General features: G+C 40.5%; 1 protein-coding gene across 4 annotated transcripts in view; it reads left to right on the top strand.

Moving 5' to 3' along the window:
• The window catches only part of cdk19 (cyclin-dependent kinase 19), a 51,400-nt gene that overhangs the window by 24,631 nt on the left and 7,160 nt on the right, over positions 1 to 19,609 (top strand). For 2 of the 4 annotated variants that reach the window (XM_034900993.1, XM_034900990.1), the window contains exons 3-9: positions 235 to 345; positions 2,992 to 3,132; positions 14,625 to 14,682; positions 16,634 to 16,765; positions 17,420 to 17,563; positions 18,468 to 18,537; positions 18,628 to 18,700. In XM_034900993.1, the coding sequence (XP_034756884.1) occupies positions 235 to 345; positions 2,992 to 3,132; positions 14,625 to 14,682; positions 16,634 to 16,765; positions 17,420 to 17,563; positions 18,468 to 18,537; positions 18,628 to 18,700 (729 nt within the window). The remainder of the gene's footprint in view (positions 1 to 234; positions 346 to 2,991; positions 3,133 to 14,624; positions 14,683 to 16,633; positions 16,766 to 17,419; positions 17,564 to 18,467; positions 18,538 to 18,627; positions 18,701 to 19,609) is intronic. The other 2 variants (XM_034900991.1, XM_034900992.1) reach the window with 2 other exon arrangements.

The following is a 19,609-nucleotide window of genomic DNA, read 5'->3' as shown; positions in this document are numbered from 1 at the left end:
CCCCCCCCCCCGCCCATTTCTACCAATGGTCTCTGGCTATTGTCCAACGGTTAAAAGAACACTCATTGGTTCACTTTGTGCTCTTGCCAGTCAGGGTTGTTGTCACATCAATATCACATGAGGACTAATTCCAAGAGAACATGTTTGCAGTATGCTTACACACAAAGCTGACATTTAATTCAAATGTTGTCACATATCTTATCTTGTTTTGAAAATGATTCACATGTCTTCCAGCTGCTACGAGAACTGAAACACCCGAACGTGATCGCACTGCAGAAAGTGTTCCTGTCCCACAGTGACAGAAAGGTTTGGCTCCTTTTCGACTACGCCGAACATGACCTTTGGGTGAGTTTCACACAGCATCACAGTGTGTACATGTTGTATTCTGATGCTGATGACGTGTTTCTCTGTCACTGTAACCGGCATCACAGTCAATGGCGCTTGCACAGAAATGGCTTTCTGATGTTCAAAATCATTATTTGGCAGTAGAGGATGTGTGATTACTTATGGAAATGAAATCCCACTTCTCAAACACATCTTTACCTTTTATTTATGTTTATTCTCTGTGATGTGTGCATTGGGTTTACCTAGACCAAATCTGCTGTACCTTTAGGTGATTGACCTAAATGACTCAACCAGAGAGACAGGTGTGACACACTTAAACACATTTGTATAAACTTATATATTTTTGTATATTTGTATAATTTAAATTTATATGGTTAATTTCACAGTTTTCAATCCAATACATCCTGCTGCTACTGATATTTGCACTAGTCATAATCGTCTTATAATATTTTAGGATTTTATATTGCACACACTTTATATTGCACATACTGTACTTACAGTTTATTTACACAATTTCTCTTTTTACTTGTTTTCTGTTTCTTTTCTTTGTTTGGAGCCTTGCAACAAAATCATGATCAACTGTATATTGTGAATGTGCAGTTGAATGACGATAAAGTTGGTCTAAGTAATGTTTGAGCAGTAAGCAAGATTAGAACCATCAACATTTCCATATTACTGAATATCCTTGATAAAAAATATATTGTGTTGCCTACTTCCAGAACTTTTCTTTTTTAAATAGTTTCTTTATGGACAGCACTAGCCTGGATCCATTTCTTCTGCTAATAATCTGTTGAGAGTACCTGACGCTCCAGCCAGGACTTGGAAACTCTATTCTCTTGTAAAAATGGCCACCTGCCAGAGTGGTCTGGTAAATGTCTGCTGGTATTGATTTCTGTAAACTCGGGAAACCTTTTCTGTACCGCAAGTTGCCAATTAGGTTACACAATAAAAAGACAATATTCATAAATCACAGAGTTATAGTTTTCCCAACATAGAGGTGAAGTCCCTCCCTTAACGGTGGACCACCATGGGACCTTAGTTTGGAACTAAATATGTACTTTAGTAAATAGGGAGTGACAAATATTACTATTATTATTATTGTAGGCAGTGGTGGCCTAGAGGTTAGAGAAGAGAACTTGTTACCGGGAATTCGTTGGTTTGCTTGTCACCACTTCAATACCACCACTGAAGTGCCCTTGAGCAAGGCCCTTAACCCCAACTGCTCCAGTTGAGCTGCTCAGAAAGAAATATATATATAGAATCCCTTATGAATTGAGCATTGAAAAGATGGCTATCATATGATGTTCATCAGTTTAAAAGATAATTCTGAAAGCCAAGAAAGCCTCAGTTTGTCACAAAGCTGTTGAAGCATGAAAATATATAATAAAAGGCTCTAAAAGTCGTATAGGTGACGATTTTCTGAAGCCATGGTGTCCGTGTGATTTGTACACATCAGGTCAAATAACATTACATGTGTTGTAGTCTCGCATTGTTAGACCTTCCTCCACATCGCTGCAGGGAAGGTCTGGTTAGTCCACCAAACATACCGGGATGGAAGAAAAACCTGATCTGGTTTATTGGCATTTCTTTAAACCAATCACAATCATCATGGGTGGCGCTAAGCTCCAAACAGAGCCACAGTGTCTCTTGGAACTTGGTTTTGTGAAACGTGTGCACGTTCACAAGTGGCTTTAGTTGTTGTACGAAACAAAACTCTGATTGGACAGATAGTCTAGCTAACTGTCTGGATTTACCCTGCAGAGATCTAAGGAGCACTTAACCATAGTCCTCAGAAATCTGGCGGCATCTGAACAATCTTGGAAGTGGAAGGTCGTCTATATAGAAAACATGTGTTGTGGAACAGAGCTAAGCTAGCTAGCTATCAAGCAAGCCGAGCAAGCTGGAGAAGTATATCATGCGAGACGAGAGATGTAGTCCACTGAGAGGTTTCTGACAAACCTGCGACAAACTGAGACTTTCTTCAGTTGCAAAATTATCTTTAAAATTGATGGACATCAAGTGTAATCCATGGCTCAATTGATATATGAAAAACATAATTTGTCTTTTCCCCATTCACTACCTTTCAAACATTTTACAAAATAAAGTCCCATGAGCTACGTCCGGCAGTGCCCAGCTACGCCCTCCTACACCCTGCAATGGCCTGCAGTGCCCTGCTACGCCATGAACTACTACAACTATTATTTCTAGTCTCACAGTAGTTCCATTATCTTTATTGGGACTATTATTGCCAATGTTCATCACACCCCCAACCGGCAGCGCCAGATGCTACTCACTAAGAGCATGTGTCTGTCTGAGGTTTCTCCCTAAAAGGAGTGTTTCCTCACCACTGTTGCACTAAATGCTTTCTATTGGGGGAATTATTAGAATTGTTGGGTCTTTGTAAATTATAGAGTGTGGTCTAGACCTACTCTATCTGTAAAGCGTCTTGAGATACTGTAACTTGATGATTTGATAATATCAATACATTTAAATTTAATTTAATTGAATGAGACCCACTGGAAAGAGAGGAATTTTTCCTCTCTATTTACCAGGCTGTACACCAGGATGTGGGGAAGCTGTTTTCTTGTTGACTGTTGTAGCTACACGGTGAGCACAGCTGAGGTGAAGCCTTTCTCTGCTTCGTAGCACATCATCAAGTTCCACCGCGCCTCCAAGGCCAACAAGAAGCCCATGCAGCTGCCCCGAGGGATGGTGAAGTCTCTCCTGTATCAGATTCTGGATGGGATCCATTACCTCCATGCCAACTGGGTACTCCACAGGGATCTGGTGAGCTGCTATATTAGCTTCACTGCCCCAGTTTGCCTTTACAGACACACACACAATCCGCAGCGGTTTCCAAAAGCGTCATTGTTCACGTCACAGAAACTCTACTACCCAGGAGATACAGAGGTTTTCCTATTGCAGCCTTGTTTGACCTCATCACACTTGTGTAGGCAAATGGGGAGAGACAATAAATAAAAACAACCAGGCCACACAAAGGAAACCTGAAAAAAAGTAATGGAATTAATTCAATTCTGTGGCATTGTAATGTTTTAACCGGTTGAAAATTCTGCATTGCTGTAAATTTAATTTAAATTAAAACTGCAAAAACTCTCAAAAAACAAAGACCTGGATCTCAATTCAAAAAGCTCCCTTTTAGAAAGTCTTTAACACTTTATAATAACCATCAGTAACAAATGCTAAATTGATTAATTAATTAAACTTCAGTTACTGTTATATTCTATTCAATCTTTGTTATTTTAACAGTTTATTCTTGAGAACAGCAAACCATTTTATATTTTTAATGAGGTATTATGAAGGATTACCATTGATTTGTAAACCTTTAGGGGCACATATCAGTATAAAAGATTAAATGAGGTCAAATAAATGTGACTCTGTGCTTTGTTAATCATTAACTAACAATTATAAGTATTTAGTTGCAATTTTGTAATAACATCTAAATATTGTTTATAGATGGCTTACAAAACAATCATTTAACATTGACAAAGTAGTAACTATATATCTGAATCAGCATCAGCTGTGTGCAGGGCCATCAGGTGGTGTTTCAGACCGGACGTGCTGCGATGATAACGACCAAACACACAGATCACTTTGGTCTTGTCAATGGAACCATTTGGCAACTTTTAAAAAGGAAACTTTCCATTCAGAATCTTATTGGCATCCATTTCCGTGTCACGGCTGCCATACATAAAAAGCATTGTTTCTATTGAGATGCATTGATAATCGGTTTAAAATCTAATTGTCGGTCTGAACCAGGCTTATAACTACTCTGTTACAAGTAAAATTCCTGCATTGAAAACATTACTTAAGTAAAAGTATGTATCATCGGGAAAATGTACTTAAAGTATTAAAGGAAAAGTACTCAATGCAGAAAAATCCTCACATTTTAGAAAATGGAAACGATCAAAACAGTTCTTTGTTTAATCTGCTTATTATTTTCAGATGGACTTGTAGGCAGATATAGTGTTATGTAGTTTAATTCATAATCAAACATTAGATTTTATATGTAGAAAAGACTCAAGTAAAGTACAAGCACCTCAACATTTGTACTTAAGTACAGTACTGGAGTTAAATCTTAGTCCAAACCACGATCTTTTTCCTAAACTCAACTAGTCGTTTTGTTGCCTAAACTTAACTGTCACCCTCGCATTGGCGGCTAAACAACTACCAGTGGCAGCCTTGTCCTGGACCTCTGTAGCAGCTAAATACAACCAGCAACAGCTGCTCAGATTTCATCATTATATCTCATGTGTTCACATTACAGTGCTTTACTTACTGTAAAGTATTTACAATGGTCTATTGGTAAAGTAGCATTGTTCACTTTGAATGGGGGGGTACTTCTTGTCCCCATCAGGGATAAAAATAATTCAGCAGAGGCAGGAATAGGTAGACCAGCAAGGGGTAAATCCCATTCATCCTGATTGTGAATCGGATCGGTATACAATATTTTCCTTTTATCGTGCGGCCCTGTACTGAAGTTCATTCTGGGCATATCTCTTACGATAACACTTGCTGTAATCTGAAGAAGAGTTCCGTCTCTCACACTGAGCCACGCCAAAGAGCAGAGCTGTGTTGTTTCCCTGCAGGTGCTGTTATGTCTGGCAGAGGCGTGTTATTATCAGTTGGATTGTAACGCCCGAAGAGCAGAACGTCCTGAACTGTGAATGTTGCCTGAATCTTGTCTCCCCTTTAACCTAGCTGCAACACACTGCTGATTCCTGTGAGATTGTCTCCACCTTGGTTTTCCCACAGCGCTTTGGGGGAAGCCGAGAGTCAGAAAACAGGGCTTCTTATTGTGTGTCTTAAAAGCTCTGTTGGGATGAAATCAAACGTGTTCACAGGAAAACTGTGTCCATGTTGCCACTAAATTACGACCAACCAGTAGTCTGCAGGTTTCCACGTCACCTTTTGGGCTCGCCTCGGCTCGCTTGGAACCTCGACTGAGGTAGTACTAAAAAAAGTACCTGGTAGCAGGTCCCAGGGACTTTTTTCGTAATGGAAAACCAAAAAAAGCGAATAGACCCGAGGCGAGTCGAGTAGATACCACGCAGTGGAAAACCGCCATATTAGGGGACCACTAAGGCCAAAGAGCACCATGTCAAGGGACCTCTAAGAAAACAAAAAAGAGCCTAAGAGGAAAGCTGCAGACACGGGACAGGAGGGAATATATCTGCAATCCACCCAAATAAAGATTATTTAGAGAGACATGGATGCTTGAATGTATTCAGTTGCACTCATAATCTGATTGGCTGGTTACTAAGGCTGTAACGATATGGAAAATAAAGTTTACCGGTTACGCTAACTGAGGTGCAATGTTAGGAATGGCTGCTGTTCTGACTCGGGTGCCCGGGTCTGTTTCCCAACAGTTCAGTAAACTTCAGTTAGCATCCTTAGCACCAGAGTTAAGGGCTGACCGGGATAGGATAGAATAGAATAGAATGGAATATGATAGGATGGCTGCTAGCTGGCTGGGGGCTGACTGTGGACGTTGTCAGCTCTCATCCCAACTGAAGCCTCGCAGCGTTGGGAGACTGAGGCAGAAGACAGGGGTGTGCTAGCTAGCTAGCTAAATTACCATTAGATTAGTCGTCTATCTATACAGTGGAAAAACACACACCCAAAATGTGTGCTGTGATAAAGGCCTTCACCAAAACTTAGATGCCATTTGAGATAATATGCAATGTAATGCTGCTATGTTTCAGTGTGTGTAGATATTACATTGTATACTTTGCACAAATACTGAATGGGAAGGACGAACCTTTATTTTGTAGGCTCTAATTTGTTCAAAAGGTGTTCTTCAATGGATGTAAAAAGCACACGCTTTAATGATGAAGAAGTACACGAACAGAGTATTAAGAGTGGGATACCTCCTCTTCTTCACAACAACAGAAACTCCCACAGGACCTGTGTGCTTGTTTTGCTCCCAGAAGGTCACACCAGTCTTATCTGTGCACCAACTCTTCCGGCTCTTTATAACTATTTTCATTGCAGCCTGACGGAAATCTCCATTGTCAGACTTAATCTGACTCTGCACTGATGTATTGCAGTTAGTGCCTTTTTATTTTTTGGATTTTTTTGCTGTCTCATTGCCAAGGCTTCCTGCCATTGTGGCCAAAGAGCTCCATTAAGTGTTCCTTCTACAACTGGTCCGTTTGGTTCTTGTTGTTGGTCAGATTATCATCTTTGTGCAGATGCCCGACTCTTTGTCAGTTCTGTCTGTGCGTCTAAATGATGGATAGGAATGCTGTTCATAATAAGCATGTTGTTGTTTTATGGAAAATGCCCCCCCAGGGCTCTTATTGCTTTCATAGTTCAAATGAAAGACCATGAGTTGCGTTGTTAGTGCAGATCAAGACGTCGAGGCAGATATGTTATCCATAACTTTAAAACATTCGCTTTCTATGACAATGGCCATTTATATAATAATGCTGTTTAATGCTGTTATATACTTTTTTCTGCTATTTTACACTAATAATACTGGGAAATATACTTTTTACTGCACTACATTTATCTGACAGCTTGATTCACTTTGCAGATTCAGATCAACAATACACAATATGAATAAAGTAATTGTGATATTACATCAATAATGCTTTTTGGTCCCCAGGGGAATTTCACAAGCTACACAGCAGTAACATAAATACAGTATATACATACACAAGCAGTATATAAACATATATCTATAAATACATCCACCTTCACCAGCTGTAACATTAGAGCAATGACCACATAATGTATTACTAATTATAATACAAGGATATAACATGTATTATTCTGCATTATGACTATTTTAAGTTTATTTTGATGCCGATACTTTTATACTTTACTTCAGTGCCAGCTCATCGTCTTGTTATTAAAACGTACTCATCAAAACAAGATGATGTTTTCTCGATGTTTTCAAATCTTAAAACACTCCAAAAGGCTTCACATGTTTATTTTAGTCTTTAGATCACCTTTTTATTTCTTCCAGTCTTCAGGTCTGGTGCTGCTCTCTGTTTAGCTGGGAGGGGCGGTGTCCCTGCTAGCACATCTTTCATGGCTCCAGTACTTCTGCTGTTACATAACTGTGTGTGTTGTGCTGGTGTGTAGCATATCCTCTGCGCCTCTGCACCACAGGTATTAAGCATGTGCTTTGAATTGCACCACTACACAGCTCCCATCCCCCACCGACTGTCACTCCTCCACTCGTTTCTCCCTGTCCCACCCCCCCACCACTGCCCGCCCTCATACCAGAGGTGCTTGGTGTGCCTCCCCCACCCCCCTTACTGTTACATAAGCCGTGCGGGGGGCAAGGCTTATGTAACAACCTCTAGCTGGTGCCAAGCCCACCACCCCGCATGGCGGCTAGCTGACTCAAGATGCTGACTTAGCAGCTCTGCAGGACAAAGCAAAAAACATCTCAGTGGACTGTACCAATAATCTCTGTCAAGGGGGGGCATTACTGAAGGTGGTCAGTTGTTGTAGTAAATACAGACTAACCTATGTGTACTTTACTGTATATGTACAGTGCTTACACACTGCAGTAACACAGGACAGAAGCTGCTGTTGCTGTGATCAGGAGGGACTCGTGGCGATACTGTAAACAATTACTCGTGTTAACCTTTCTGCTGTTTGAGGATGCTCCAGTCCATTTAGGATGTTGTATGTATGTAGAATGTAGTTAAAAATTTCAACCTTTAGCTATGAAGTGACATAGTAATACAGAATGAGTATTATACTCTTTAGTCCATGCATTATTATTATTATTATTATTACAAAATTATACCAAGTAGAATCACTGTGTAACATCATCCCATGAGAATCCTGTTTAGAGCCGCAGCGATTAATCGATTAGGACACTTTTTTAACCATTGTCTGACATTTTATTTTACCAAACAACTAATCGATTATTTTCATAAAATAATGGACCGATTAATCAACCATGAATTGCCGTCCTAATCATGTCTACCAACCTTCACCTCAAGCTTCATGGCCTTTACTGGCCTTTAATTAAATAATCACTAAAGTAACCATCCACAGATACAGGTAACAAGGATTCAATGTTCTACATGTATGTTTAACGTTAACGATTCATACAATCATGCCAACAATTATTATTTTGAAGTTCCCATGGCATGAAAATTTCACTTTATGAGTTTTTTTGACATTAATATGTGTAGAAATTGCAAAAGGTGTAAACCGAGTCCTGGATATGCTGCTCTGCCCTTGAGAAAATGAAATCTCAGATGGGCATAAAACACAGTCTCTTGTCGTTCTTTTAGTTTGTATGACTATTTTGGCCCCTGCCATTACCGACAGAAGTTCCAGAATCTCGTTGATTCGGCAGTTCAGACATTTTATTTGGCATCTTTGCATTAAGACCCTTCTTCTTCACACTTGGATGCCATATTCTTCCTGGGAATTCTACGGACAATGAGCTGCTCTATTCACACATGGGCTCAATCAGGCCTTTCACAGAGCCTGTAATAGGGAGCTGGTAAGACTGTTTAATGTCCGGCCCAACTGATTGGGACATTTACGTTCTCACATTCTGTACCGCTCCTCTGGGTAATGTCTAGGTAAGGGGTTGCAGTGTGTGAAAGGGGCTTCATTTTGAACCAAACTATACTTGCATAAACTTTTTTTAAACTACTGCTTACCTATTTTTGTATGTGCATGAAGTGTGGGCATTAAAAAGGAGTCATAGGTGGCCGTTTGGCTCAGTTGGTGGAGCGGCGCAGCTTTACAGAGTGGTTTATGCCTCGGTGCAGAGGTCCGAGGTTTGAGTCCGACCTGTGACGCTATCCTATGTCTTCCCCCCTATCTCTCCCTCTTCCTCACCTAGCTGTCCTGTCCATTAAAGACGGAAAAGCCCCCCCCCCCCCCCCCCCCCCCCCCCCCCCCCCCCAAAAATTAAATAATAATCTTTAAAAAAAAAGGAGTCATAGCAAGGGAAACTTAAAATAGAGCTGAAGAAAAAGAGCAGTAACAACTGAGGGATAAACAGTGACTAAACCAACGGAGACAAGCAGTTGGTGAAAAACATAATGATTAAATAATAAACTGAACATTTGAAATGCTTTTAAACATATTTTGTCTTTATGTGTTCATGTACCTAATGAACAAAGCAGTGCCTCAGAAAATAACTGCAGATGCTTTGCCCCAGCACAACATGTCAGTGTGATCTTTTGGACGAGATTAAGAAAGTCAGGCATTAGATTGTGACAGTAAAGTGGTTGTTAAAGTGCCCATATAATGAAAAAACACTGGGATTTAGGGTGGTTTTTTCTAGAAAGAGTCATCTAGCTGATGTGATCTTACCTAGCTACTGCGCATGTGTCCAATAGAAACTTCAATGTTGAGCCGGATGTTTTAGTTTCAGGGAAAGGCTGCAGATTATGTCAAAATACAAATATCTGGAGGTTTTAATTGATTCAAAGTCATTTACATCACATGTGAAAAGGGTCTGTAAGAGAATCAACTTCCATATCAGTCATTTTAGTTACATTTGTTATCAAATGTCCACACAGGCAGCAAAATTGTACATGCACTCTATGATCCTCTCCCATATCCATTACTTTTGACCCATCTGGTCACAAGCTGGTGCTGCATCTCTGAAACCTTTAGCAATCACGTTACAAACCAACTGCTAAAATTCTGGACAAGAAACCAAACATTTCTCATCATTGTCCATTACTACATTCCGTTACTTAACTAGGAAAACATGGTCTAATCTTCAAATCTATGTCTCGTCTATAAAATAATTCAGGGATATCGACCCCTCCTCTCCACCAGTTTGGCAATATTCGTACATCCGATCAGAGCAGAACCAGACGTGCAGCACGGGGAGATTGTGTCATTCAATTCAGGAAAAGTGTATTTGGCCAAACTGCTTTTTCTGTTCACGCTGCTAAAGATGGAACCACACCCCCTTAACCATCGGAAAAATAAACACATAGAGTACATTCAAGATTCAGTTTGAAAAAATAGCTCATTGACAATCAGAGCTGTCAACATTTCCAATAACCTGTTGTTGCTGCCCCCTGCTGGCTTCTTGCCCTGTGTGTGTACATGTCGTCATGTCTTTGTCTGATGCTTGTCTGGTTGTTGGTCAGCTATGTTTCCAGTGAATATTTAACTTAAGTTTTATTATATTTAACTTTAATAGTACCCAATAAATAATATATTGTAATTGTTATGTTGTTATGTAAATATGTAATTTTACTTTTTTTAGGGTGACTTTTAACATTTGTCTAGGGAATGCAGATGAAAAATAACCTTTTGACTAACTCTGGCGTTTTGACAGAAATGTCCATTAATATGCACTGTTCCTATATTAAATAAACAAACAAAAAACTCCCAACAAAGATAGTATAGAAGTTAGATGCCTCACTCTGCAGCTAAAACAGAGACCTGGCCAAACAGGGTGAAAGAGGATCTGCAGCAATGTGCAGTACAACAAAAGTATGGTGTTTTTTGAAAATGAAACCATGTAAACATATTCTGGTACAACCTCAAAATACAATTATGAACCTGAAAATGAACATAATATGGGCGCTTTAATGTTGGCTGTGACCTTTTGGTTACAGGACAGCCTGTCTTACATTGGCTAGAATAAGTTTACACACACGTGCTAAAGTTGATTAAAAAGAGGAATTAAAAAAAACATCTTTTGGAAAGATGTACACAGTGTTAAATTCTCATAGAGGAAGGCAGATTTTTATTTTTAAAGGCCAGTTATTTCATGGATCAGGATACTATGCATCCTGATAAAGTTCCCTTGGCCTTTGGAATTAAAATAACCCCCCCACATCAGCACATACCCGTCACCATACTTAGAGATTGCATGGTTTTATTTCAGTAAGCCTAATAGCTGGTTTGATTTGCATTGAGAGATGATCTTATGGAAAGTTCCCCATGCCTATCTCTAGGTACGGTGAAAGATATGCGATGATTTAATATGGGGTTATTTTAATTCCAAAGGCCAAGGGAACTTTATCCGAATGCATAGTATCCTGATCCATGAAATAACTGGCCTTTAATAATAAAAATCTGCCTGCTTCTACGGGAATTTAACATAGGGGTGTGTATACTTATGCCCCCTGTATTTTAACATAGGGGTGTGTATACTTATGCCCCCTGTATTTTAACATAGTGGGGTGTATACTTATGCCCCCTGTATTTTAAGGGAGAACAATTATTTATTTACAATACATTATTTAATTCACAAAGACAATTGGTGAGCTTAAAATGTGAATTAAGGCATTAAGATCAATTTCCAAAAGATGTTTTTTTTATTCCTCAACTTTAGCATGGGTGTGTACCTCATTCAAGGCACTGTATATTAACTTGCTGTTGTATAAGTGGCGCCTAAACGGGCCCAGTTGTTGAGACAAAGATTTTGATGGTTTTATAAAATGGGGGCCGTGTCCCTGAGGGTTGAGTTCACCAGCCCTCAGAGGGATGGAGACTGTTTATTTTCCCTCGGCTCCTGCTCCATTTTTGAAACTAACCAACTGTAACTGATTGATTTCACCAGATGAATTCAAAAGGAAGTTTAAATTTTGGACTGTGAAACACAATTTGGTGCTTACTTCCAATAACACAAGTTAATATCTTTAAGACTGTATTTGTCTGAACGTATTTCACCATAACAGCTTTATGTTACTTTTTCCCACTGTGTTAAGCGGTAGTTTCTCAGTAACTTCTTTTCCTCAAATGTTATGTTGCGTGTTCATTTTACATTTTGAAGAGGCACTGACACTCATGTCTTTTACAGGACATTCAAGAGCTAATAACTGCTAAACAGCCAAACTGAATGAATTAAATACATATTCATATCGGCTGTTTAGCAGTTATTAGCTGCTAAACAGCCGATATGAATATGTATTAAATTCATTCAGTTTGGCCTGTTTGAAAGAGGAGCTGGTGAGCCTGAACTCCTCTGGCCTTTTAAGAGATGTTTGTCTTTGTGTTTGCCGATTGCGGCGTGTCGTGTTGTGGGCGTGAATTATACACCTAATCATTAGTGTTGTTCCTATAGCAACAAGACTTGTTTAACGGGCAGATCTGAGCCCGCCGAGCCAGAAGGGTTCACATTCACACAGAGAACAGAGAATTGCAAGAGAAGGAAACTGTAAAGTTAAAAAAGCACATTTCCCTCAGAATAAATTATACATCCTTTGATATCTATTCAGTGAATAACAACACAGTACTTCTAACCCGTCTGGTTGTGACAATGGAGCATGATAATGCATAATACAAAAGGTGTCACACTTAGCTCATTGTTTCATGGCCCACTTTATCTGCTCTCATCAACCAGCAGCTGTTTTTCGCCTGAAAGCTCTGATAAACCCAATATATGCTACCTCCTCAGCACTAGGGATGGGGATTGTTAATTAGAACCCGAGAGCCAACAGCGGCAAAGGCTCTATTGAAACTGAAGGAATTATTTCTTCCTTCTTTCTGCTAATAAATCGCCTATCTGAGGGGCTTACCATACTCAAAAACTCACCAAAATTGCCAAATGTTAGGTATTTTAAGAGTTTTGGGAATAGGTGCACAAAAATGACTTTGTCTTTGACAACTGTCTTTGTTTTATCGAGCTGATTAAGCGGCCCAGAGAGCGGTGCTCTCAGTACCCAGTCCCACTGTGTTTTGAATGATTTGCGGTGGGAAAGGTAGCGTTTACACAAAACAGCACAAACTGTGCTTGTAAGTCATTTTTTCTTGATAGCGCACATATCTATATTTAGACATAACGTTGTATGATCCACAAGTCTCGATATCAGTTCTGATAAGCTCGGACCTTATTGATTTTCAGGTTTTGAGAAATTTGGAACTGGATTCCAAAAAAGAACCGTGTTTTGAGACTCATTCCTTGTCAGCCTCTAAAGTTTGTGACTAGCTGTCAAACATTCCAAAGTATCTAAGCAATAAAGAGCCACTTTTTCCTTCAGGAGTTGGTGGAAAGCCAACCGTAGCTAATGTTGGACTTATATTAGTCAAGTAGACATAAATAATGCTAATGTTGATTTATAAATTCGCAATGGGTAAAATAGGTTTTACAGTGTCAATATTGTGTTTGCAACTTGTGTTTGTTCTACTGTCAAAAGAAAAGTTTAGATAAACACTACTGTCTCAGCTTTTACTTCCTTAAGCATACTTTGTTCCTTACCCAGAACCACATGGCAAGGTGCTTTGGTGTGTCTGACCCATACAAAATGATGGATGTAGCAGTGACATCACCCATTGGTTTGTGGTTTGACGTTTTGAAACCTTGTTTTTGGCAATTTGGATCACAATCTTTTTTTTTTTTACTGGACGTGACGATTCTTTTGACAAGAGAGTGGAGCTGGGGAGGATGACGCGGCCAAGACAATGTTGTTTCAACCCTTCTGAAAAGGTTTTTTCCAGTGGAGAATAAGCATTGTGTATACACGGACCTACGGGTACTGGAACCATTCATCAGCATCTACGACAGTACAGAAAATTGGCAAAGTTTACGCAAGGTAACGCTAGCGGTAGATAGCTTGCTTGGTTGGCAGAGCGCTGAACAAGACATTTTTAGTTGACCAAGTGGTTCCAGTTGACTATGATGGAGTGAAAACACACGTTGAGAAAAGTCTCTGTCATGATTGACAGGCTGGCGTGTCCCTAAAGCATCTCCTTCTTTATCGTCTATTTTAAAATAAATGGGACCATAATTTACAAAATGAACATCATGCTTTATTGAAGAAGACTTGAAACTAGCGATTTAGGCCATAAAGTCATCAAAATGTTTACTGAGGTATGAGAAGTAGGCTCATTTTCCCATTGACTTATAAACAAGCCAACATTTATTACAAGTCGCTCCCTGCTGGAAATGATACAAAATGCAATATGAAGGCACTTCCACATTATTTTTACAGTCTATGGTATGACCCCATTCCTGTGTATGCTGTCACACACTGCTGTCCATTAGAGTTTGCAGTGCACTTTCACAGAATGGCAGACTGACATGCTCATGTGGTCGTTTGGTTCAATAACCAACAGGGCACAACTACAGGCCACTGAACACGTACATACTCAACATTGTTCTGTCACATGCGGCTATTATATGAGAGTCTCGATGGTGTTTTAAGCTTGCAACGTCAACTTCCACCGAACTCTAACCCTACCATTGCTAAATCCAAATGTTGGGGGCTTAAAACCCCAAACATCCTACGAGAGGTTTAACACTTGTAAATGATAGTGAGCATTGAATTATACACACTTTAATATATATCTGTCTCCTGCAGAAGCCAGCCAACATCCTGGTGATGGGGGAAGGTCCTGAACGAGGAAGAGTTAAAATTGGTAAGACATACATTATTTCTGTAAACTGTTTGATCATGATGATTGATCAATGAGCAAGGAGGCTGTTGACTTGTTTGAGTGTCCTGTAGCTGCAGTTTTTAACCATCTGGCTAAGAGGTGGACGGGGAGCTCGGATCAGTGCTGTTGCATAAGCCAGCTGGCCAGGGGACTGCTGCAATGCTGGAGTCTATTTATAAACCCAATGCACACAGGAATGGTACTAAGTTATTGTTTCTGCAGTAACTTACCAGGCTAAAGCATGATTTATGCATAGACCCAACGCCGGACCCTACGCTGTAGTCAAACGTGCACTTCTCGAAATATAACTAAGTAACTATACGAAGTCTAGTCACAGTCACTCTCTCACTCGCTCTGCCACACACTCCCCACGCACACACAGCCCTGCTATTCTCTTAAAGGTCCCATGGCATGAAAATGTCACTTTATGAGGTTTTTTAACATTAATATGAGTTCCCCCAGTCTGCCTATGTTCCCCCAATGGCTTGAAATGGTGATAGGTGTTAACCGAGCCCTGGGTATCCTGCTCTACCATTGAGAAAATGAAAATGAAAGCTTAGATGGGCCAATCTGGAATCTTTTACTGGAAAGGTTACATTCCCTTTCTCTGCTTTGCCTGCCCAGAGAATTTGGCCCAACCATGAGCGAGAGAGAGACATCATGGTTTTTAAACAAGCAAAGTGGCAGTTGGTCAAGGCCACATCCCCAGCCTCCACCTTGCCACTGCTGCATTTATACACCTTAGGCGGAGTATGGGCGGGTTAAGGGTCTGCGCATGCTGAACTTTCCCTCCCCACTCTGGCAGCATCAGACACCGGGAGATGGCGAAACAGATTGTCTGTCTCCGGGGTTGTCATGCTGTGTCTCGGCAAAGAAGTGGATGGAGTGAGCCGCCCCCCACTGCGGCCCATGGTTAATGCTAGTTAGCTAAGTTAGCTTGCTAATTCCACTCGACACTGGTTAGATATAATGAGTCGAACAAGTTGTCAGTCATCTGGCGAGAACACTTTGCATTCCTGCAAGTATGTTGTTGAAACAATACATTTTTTCTTAATTCAATTTGACTGATTTAGTGGCCAGTCAGTGTAATTTTTGACATCTACTGGAAGAAAAAGCCAGTTGTGTGTTGGCTGAGCGCCGTCTAGTTTACCAGAGACAGAGGTACTGGTGCGTGCGAACGTTGCCAGACGACACAATTTTGTAAACACAGCCATACTGAGAAAAAGAGAGAGACAGTTTTTGTGGTATTGATAGGCTTAATTAGCTTTTTATCATGGAATCATGATAATGAATCATAAAATACACCACAACTCCTCTCCAAACTGTCAGAGATGTAAAACCTGTGAGGGGGACTTGCGTCACATGCTCTGGAAATGTCCTAATTTGGAAACCTACTGGAAATACATCATTAATATAACTTCCACAACTTCAAATGTCAAGATTCCCTGCAACCCAAGGATAGGGATCCTGGGAGACATACAGATTCTTGATGCAAGCTTTAATAAAAAATATTTCAAATCCTTTGTTTGCCGTGTTTGTGTAATTACACATATAAAAAAAGACTTCAACAAAAATATCTAGAAAAAAAGAACATGGCAGATGTAGGGGGTGGGTTGCTCCATAATTAAGGGATTCTTTGGGGCCACCTTTAGCTCACCTAGTAAGAGCTCGACTATCCACTGTCACTAACTAATAAAGGGAAAAGCCCCAAAAAATAATCTTTATAAAAAATGTGTGATTTTTCACTTTTAGCAAATAACTTTTTACTCTTAGAGAACTCTGAAGTGTGATTATTAGAAGCTGGATAGAGAACAACCTTTTGGTTCCCTGTTCAGACGGGGACCAAACACATATTGCCCTGATGTATCCCTGATGGGGCCTGAGGTGCTCTCTGACAACCACTTCCTGTGTCTTCCTAACAAACCTCCTGTAGCTGACATGGGTTTCGCCAGACTCTTCAACTCCCCCCTCAAGCCGCTGGCAGACCTTGACCCTGTGGTGGTGACGTTCTGGTACAGGGCCCCTGAGCTGCTGCTGGGGGCGCGGCACTACACCAAAGCTATCGGTGAGTCTGGGGCCACATGTGCTAAGAAAACCCCGGGTGTGTGTGTGTGTGTGTGTGTGTGTGTGTGTGTGTGTGAACACACCTCTCTGCACTAACTCAGGACTTTGACCACTGATTGTTTGCTCCACTGAAACAAAGTAGCTGTCCTTTCAGCAGAATAATCTTGCAGTCTTTTAGTTTGTTTCCCAAGGTCTCTTAGTGTAGGGACACACATTCCTTTGTGGAAAGGAGTCCCCTACGATCTATGGTCTTCATCACAAAGCTGCTGTGTCTACATGTCATTCGTGGAACATGAGACAACGCTGTCAGTCTCAGGCCTCCACTGTGTTTGTGGTTATCTTTAAATGAATTAATTAAAGACTGTCAGATATAAAGGCTGCTCCAATTGTTTCTCAGAAATTCTTTCTCACTTTAACTTTTGCAGAAATAGCTAAATCTGATTTCATGTTTTGCAGGTAAGGGGTAGAAACATTCATTTATTGTATAAGATCAAACATTCGGATCAAAACTGGTTTCCAAACTCTAGTGCATGCCACTAAAAAGACGTAAAGCTTATCAAAAAGACAAAACTAACTGTGTGGCACTAACTGTGTGTGTGTGTGTGTGTGTGTGTGTGTGTGTGTGTGTGTGTGTATGTGTCTTTAAATGTACCAGATATTTGGGCAATTGGCTGCATCTTTGCGGAGCTGCTGACGTCCGAGCCCATCTTCCACTGTCGCCAGGAAGACATCAAAACCAGTAACCCTTTCCATCATGACCAGCTAGACAGGATATTCAGCGTGATGGGCTTTCCCGCAGGTCTGCACACAATACACACAACCACAAATACACACAGCCTGCATAAGCCCAATGATCATGTTAAAAAAAAAAAAAAAAACTGAACTTCAAACCGTGAATCGTATCGCATTGTGTGTTGAGTGTAACATTACATCCCTACTTTAACCTTCATGTTGTCCTCGGGTCAAATTTGACTCGTTTTTTTTTTTTTTTTTAAGTCAAAAAATGGGCCGTCAAAATAAGCGCTGAATAGGTCAATATTAATAATAGCACCCACAACATTGAAAAAAGTGACCAAAATGTCAGAAAAAGCAATAACATTGTTGAAAAAAAGTGACCAAAACTGTTTTTTTCATGGTTGATGGGAAGACAACACAAGGGTTAAGCTGCCTCGTGGTAATTCGGTGTGTGTCCTTTAGTATTAGCACATATCCAAAGCTTTAACAAACACGTTGCATACATGTTCTTCCAATTGCTATTTAGGCATCATCAAACGATCCAGCCCAGGTAGACTTTCTATTTCACATATAATGTTTTCCTCCTATTGAAAGCAGCTCATTCACGGAGAAACAGAGACAGAAGTAGACAGGAGTGACTGCGCTTTGTGCTGGAGGAAAAAGCTGTGACACAAACTCCTGGCCAGTTGAGTTCTGGCGTTTAATTTAACGGACTAACAAGTCCGGTGGCAGGGTGACACCTGGTTGTGTTTCTCCGAAAGTTGAATCTTTATCAACTTTTCCGCCGCGGTTTTCTTTCAGCTGCCCCTTGTGGCCCCCATCACCGCAGCATAAACAAACTACAACCCCCCCCCCCCCCCCCCCCCCCCCCCCCCCCCCAAAAAAAATCAAACAAATCAAAACCTTTCTGCAGGACCGCTGTATATATATATATATATAAGTTGTAGTATCTTCTTTGTGTTTCATAGATAAGGACTGGGAAGACATTAGGAAGATGCCAGAGTACCCGACACTGCAGAAAGACTTCAGGAGGACAACGTGAGTGATTATCAGAAACTAATTAGCCAAATATGAAATTGGTGAGATTTTTTTTGTTAATGTTTTGTTGTGTTTTTTTTAATTTCTCAGGTATGCAAACAGCAGCTTAATCAAATACATGGAGAAGCATAAAGTGAAACCAGACAGCAAAGTGTTTCTGTTGGTGGGTACAGACACACCATCATATGTGCACACATCTCATGGCTCTGCTTCTTTTGGTTTGCTTAAGAGCTACTGTGGGGAAAACATTTTGGAAATCTTGTTCTTTAGAACTTAGGATACTGTGTGTTGATGTGCATTAGGGCAAAGAACAGCCCTGAGGTGTGTGATAGGTATGTGTTACAGAGTTAACATGTTGAAACCCTGTCAACAGATTGCCTAAATGAAGGACTGGTTAACCTTTAGCTAGTTTATATCCTCAACGTTCCACTTTTGGGATTGCTCCGGTGCCGCAGGAAAGTGCGCGGATGCATTTTCGCCAATGTCTGTGACCTTCCTCTTTCTTTGTGTTGGCGTTCTAACCTCCAGTGGATTTCTGAGGACTATGGTTTACTGCTCCTGAGATCTCCGCAGGGTAAATCCAGACAGCTAGCTAGACTACCTTTATTGCAGCTCCGTGCACAGCATAGTGCCGCCAAAGACAATTGTGGTTGGTTTAAAGAAATGGCAGTAAACCAAAGCATCCCAGAATGCTGTGTGGACTAGCCAGACCCTCCTCCGCTCCACAGCGTGTGGATGGACTGGCAAAGCGAGACTAACCTTTAGCAGACTTTAACAAACACGATTTCTTGCTACTGAAAATACTTGTTTTAATAATGACTCCTTGCTGTCATTTAGAGTCACTGGTCCAACACATTTTTACTTAAGAGAAAGAGGAGCCTCAATCAATTCACACATTCATTAGTATAAAGATGGTGATATAAAAAAGGAGGACTGGACACACTCAATTCACTTAGATACTTAGAAAGCTTAGAAGGCTGGGTGCTGGATCCTCAAAGTGAACAGTCGTAATTAAAGCTACTAGGACACATTTCAGTTTGATAGTTTATTGCCTCACAATGGCTGGTTCAAT

The sequence above is a fragment of the Etheostoma cragini genome, chromosome 18 (assembly GCF_013103735.1).
Source record: "Etheostoma cragini isolate CJK2018 chromosome 18, CSU_Ecrag_1.0, whole genome shotgun sequence".
Classification (NCBI taxonomy): domain Eukaryota; kingdom Metazoa; phylum Chordata; class Actinopteri; order Perciformes; family Percidae; genus Etheostoma; species Etheostoma cragini.
This window is presented reverse-complemented; position numbering and strand designations above follow the sequence as displayed.